Here is a 5,133-nt window from a genome sequence, read left to right as displayed (position 1 = left end):
CAAGAAAAAATAAACACACACACACACACACAAAACCCATGCTGGGCACCTGTGTGTGCATGCCCAGAATCCTGAGAGGAGATTGGAGAAGGGTGGGTGGTGCGGACATTTCCCCTGGTGGGTGCTTTCTCAGCTAAAGAGTCCTAAAGAACGAGATGCTAGAGTCATTCCGCTGTTCACACATTCCTCCTGCGGCCAGTGCCCAGGGTGCCAGGACTGAGGACACAGCGAGCAGTTCAGGCCTGGGCTCCTTGCTGCCTTCTCCACACCCCATCGATGCATCCCCTCTCAGCCTGCCCTCCTGTGCTCCTCCATGCACCTCTACCAGAGACCCTCCCTACACCTCCTTGCAGGAACAAACCTGACACCCCTGCCCCTGCTAACCCTGCCCCTCCTGCTTCCTCTCCCCTCCGGTGCCTGCGAGAAATCATCCACCAGGGGGATGGCTATGCTGCAATCCCTTCTCCTCCATTCTCCTCTCGGGATCTTGGGCACGCACGCACACGTGCCCGGCGTGAGTTCTAAGCCACTGAATCTGGGACACGAACTGTGGTCAACTACGTGGGAGTCCAGCGACAGCCATTATGCCAACTACTGGTCCCTCTCTGGGCACTTTTGAAACCAGTGGGGCTCAGGACTTATGGTCAGAGCCCTGAGTGTCCTTGGGCTTGCCACACAGCTTCACCTGCGTTTCCCATGAGAAGGGGACAAAGCCAGGGTCCTGATAAGAAAGTATGGTGCACAGAGGCTGTGGGGAGAAAAAGAGCAGGCGGTCTGACTGGCCACCATTTCCTTCTGGCTTTCTCAGCTCCTCCCCCAGGGCCAGGTCATGGTAGAGAAGGGGCAGTAGGACCCAGGGGGTGGTCAGGTATCTTCTACAGAGGCCTGAGACCTACCGGCTTGCAGCTGGAGGCCCCCACTTTCCTCTCCCGGCCCAGTCTCCTCCTTCCTGGCCCCAAGTCCTGCCCTGTCTTATTTCTTCCATCTCAGAGGTGCTGGGACAGACGGGAGGAATCGGGCCAGCTCTGATTCCATTTCCTGTCTATGGCCATGTCTCTTCTGAGCACACAGGGAGAGGCCACATAGCCAGCAGAGCCCTGGTCCCAGGACTGCTGCTGCTACTGCCACTGCTGCTGTATCCAGGTGAGGAGAGGATCGCCAGGGAGGGCACACGGGAAACTGTCAGAGCAGGGCCCAGAGCCCGGAGCATGGAGCTCTGTAGTCAGAGGCCCGTCGATGGGACACTGACTTGCGGCCTTTCTCTCTAGGCTCCTAGGCACCACCCAAGGTCCAGGGACTTCAGCGTGTAGTGGGGCAGACACTCTGTGAGGTGCCTTGTATCTGCCCGCAAACAACTCCTATAATAAAAAAGGCTGGTGTAAGGAGATGAGCATTCGTGTGCACCAGGCTCGTCACCAGCCCCAGTCTCCAGGCATCGCTTCAGTTCTCTCGCTTCTCAGTCTGGGATGAGCCTAGTGCTGGCTTCTTCATTGTCACATAGCAGATTTGACGAAGGAAGACAGTGGACCCTGCTGGTGTAAAACCTACCACACATCCAGCAGCTCAGTCTCTAAGTCCCTCAGATTCTATCTGGCAGTGTCCCCACGAGAGCTCCTTCCCGGGACCCTCAGGGAAATGCCCCGCACTCCCTTTTTAGTGTTTACATCACCCCTGGTTTCCTAATTATGGAAGTCACACACCCTCCAGTCTTCTGGAAAGCCTTTGGAACACCAGGAGGCTCATATATTTCCACACACACAGCCACCTCACGCTGTCCCCATAATTTACAAGACTTCAGCCAGGGGCCTTCCCAGACACGCTCGGATAGATCGACTGATCATGCCACCAGTTTGAATCCAGGATGGCCTGGTGTCTCTGGCACATCATAGGGGCTCAGTAAATGTTTGGTTAATTGCAAAACACCACACATAATTTGGAACTGGCGGCTCACTGAGCTAATCAGTATCTGGGTGGGGACCTGTCCCTTCCCTATGGTCTCAATCAAGATCACCAAACTATCAGCCCAGAAACTGAGAATGGTTTTCTCCTTTCCTTTTTGTTTTAGGTTTTTGTCATAGGATGTGTGCATTGGCCAGAGAGAGACAGAGACAGAGACAGAGAGAAAGTAAGAAAGCACCCCCCAAAGAGAATGGCCATGCTGCAATCCCTTATCCTCCAACCTCCTCGTAGGATTTCGAGCATGCACGCACATGCATCCTGTATGAGTTTCAGTCTTCCAGGCCCGAGACTCAAACTGTGGTTGGCCATGTGGGAATCCAGCACTGTAACTACCATGCCACCTGCTGGCCCTGAGAATGATTTGTAAGTGGGAAAATAATAATAATAATAATAAATAGTATAAGGTTGTCAGAAAGTCATGACTTATTTTTCTATGCAAAAATGTGTCATGACTTTCCCAACGAGCCAGTATTTTGTGACCCATGAAAATTATAGGAAATTTCCATTTCCGTGTCTGTAAATAATTTTTTAAAACACAGCCTTGCCCATTTATTCATATATTAGCTATGGCTCTGTTCATGCTATGACACCTAAGTTGAGTAGCTGAAACCTAAAATGAAACCTAAAATGTTTACTCCCTGGCCCTTTACAGAAAAAAAAATGTTAGCAACTTGTTTAAAATAGAGCGTCTCAAAATATCTGTGGTGGAGTTTTTTTTTAAATCTGAAATCCATTAATGATTGCAATTTTTTGACGCTTTCTGTCTCTATGTCTCTGTCTGTCTGGCGAGCGCACGCGCCCTATAGCGAAAATCTCTCCAAAAAAAAAAAAAATCTGAAATCCATTAATGATTGTATTTTTTTGATAAAGTATAGTAGAAATGAATTACTAGAAAAGTAAAATGAGAATCACGCATAAAATACCAGCCCAAAATGTTTATTATATTTCACAGACATCAAATTACATTTTAGCAGATATACCCAGAACAAACATAATAAAGGGAATTTTTGTTTTGGTTTTTTTTTTTTTTTTTTTTTTTTTTTTTACCTTTGCCCAGAGGGGTGCATGCACTGGCCACAAAGAGAGACAGAGAGAGAGACAGAGAGAGTGACAAGGTACCCCCTCACACTCACAAGGAACGCTTACTCTGCAATACTTTCTTCATTTTCCCTGCTGTTGGGATTTGGGGAACACATACACACGCACCCAATGTATTTTTCAAACCACTAAGTCCAGAACCCGAACTGCACAGTTGGCCATGTCGGATCCACTTGTCTTAACCATCACACTACCGACCAATCCAGGGAAAAAGATTAATTATAAAACCTACACGCATTGTTCATTCGAAAGTGTGTATAAAGGGGATCGATATAGTGGCTTAACATTATGAAAGGTCTTCAAAACTTCACGTGTATTATGACAAAACTATACATGGATTTCATTTCTTTGCCCCCAAATAAACTCATACTTTAATTCCATTTTCCAAGATCTTTTTAAAATCCCCTTGTGTATCCTAGTGTTTGTTTCTTAGTCAAAACTTAAAAAAAGGACCAGCTCTGTGACGCAGCCATGAGCTGCTTCAGAGAAGCTGGATCCCACGTGGTGACCAGGGTTCGCATCCCCAGCCCATTCAGCCTGAACACACTGGGCTCCATGGAGTACATGGCTTCATGGGAAAATGGGTCACGGTGTGACCTGACCCTGAGGAGAGCACTCATCTGTCTCTCTCTTCCTCTCTCTCTCTCTCTCTCTCACTGTATCTCACTTCCACAGGCACATGTATGTGCTCTATCATGAAGAAGTAAAAAACATAAATAAAATAAAATTTATTAAAGTGAAATAGGTTTTCTCCATATTAAATGTCAGTATGCATCCTTTGAATATATCAATATTTAAAGATCTTTTTTTAAAGATCATTTTTTTGTTGTTATAGGGCACATGAACTCACCAGAGAGACAGAGAGACAGGAAATGATAAGTCACCCCACGCCCCCGCCCCAGGGAGGATGGCCCACTGCAATCTCTTCTCCTCCATTCTCCTCTCAGGGTTTTAGGCACATACGTACATGTGCCCAGCATGAGTTTCAAGCTGCCATATACGGGACTTGAACCTCAGTCAGCCGCCTGGGAGTCTAGTGCCTCTACCACTACACCAGCTGGCCTCCGTATTTAAACATTTTAATATGCAAACGAGTGCTCTTCTTATTTGTTAAATTGCCTGAACTAAGTACTATTAATGACGCCATAACTGTTCAAAGATAATATATAAAGAAATGGTGTTGATGCTTTTTTTAAAAAATAACCCTCACAGTATGTAGATGAAAATAAAAGAAGGAATTTTGAAGCAATTTCAACAAACTCAGTATTTTTATTTGTAATTTTTACAAAACAAAGCATGCGATGCTGTATTTTCAAAGTCCATCCTCAATGCTTAATCAGTAGCCAGTTTCAGTATTTTCTCCTATTAAGTCATAGCTCCATTTAAATGATCTTTTGGTGGGAAAAGTGGATTGTAGATCTATGAATTTCCCCTGTATATAATTTCTTCTGACAGAAAACTAAATTTCAAGCAGTCTATCGAATTACTAAGGTTTACCTGAGTACTTTCACAAATGTGCAGTGTCCAAGTCATCACTTTTTTTTTTTTTTAATTTGCAGAATGTGTGTGCACTGGCCAGAGAAAGCAGAGAGGGAGAAAACAGCCCAGGAGGAAGGGTCATGCTGCAATCCCTTCTCCTTGTCTTCCTCCTTTCAGGATTTTGGGCACACACACACACAGGCAACATGTTTCTCAAGCCATTGTGTTTAGTTGGCCATGTGGGATCCAACTCTCTTAACCACCAGGCCCTAGGCTGACCCCCAAATTATCACGTATTTTGTTGATAAGAACATATCAAAACAATTCATAGAAATTGTCCTTCTAAGCTTCTAACTTTCACTTTTACACTCAGATTTTATTTGCCATTGAAAAAGTGTTGCATCCCTTCCTTGCACGGAAATATTAACATCATAACTATAAGATAGGGCCAGCTAGTGGTGTGGTGGTTAAGGCAGCTGGATCCTACATGGCTGAGTGAGTGGTTCAAGTCCTGAACTCAGTTGCTTAAAAAAAAATAAGAAAAAAAACATAAACACTGGGCACATGTGTATGCATGCCCAAAATTCCAAAGGGAAA

The 5,133-nt window shown here is 45.6% G+C and overlaps 1 protein-coding gene across 1 annotated transcript in view; it reads left to right on the top strand.

Annotated features, from left to right (window-relative positions):
* Positions 1 to 5,133, top strand: part of NCR2 (natural cytotoxicity triggering receptor 2) — a 21,761-nt gene that overhangs the window by 1,920 nt on the left and 14,708 nt on the right. Inside the window, 3 exon segments of the mRNA XM_027771883.1 lie at positions 1,331 to 1,388; positions 1,390 to 1,496; positions 1,499 to 1,596. Of these exon segments, the coding sequence (XP_027627684.1) occupies positions 1,331 to 1,388; positions 1,390 to 1,496; positions 1,499 to 1,596 (263 nt within the window).

The sequence above is a fragment of the Tupaia chinensis genome, unplaced genomic scaffold (assembly GCF_000334495.1).
Source record: "Tupaia chinensis unplaced genomic scaffold, TupChi_1.0 Scaffold000238_1, whole genome shotgun sequence".
Taxonomy (NCBI): Eukaryota; Metazoa; Chordata; class Mammalia; order Scandentia; family Tupaiidae; genus Tupaia; species Tupaia belangeri.
This window is presented reverse-complemented; position numbering and strand designations above follow the sequence as displayed.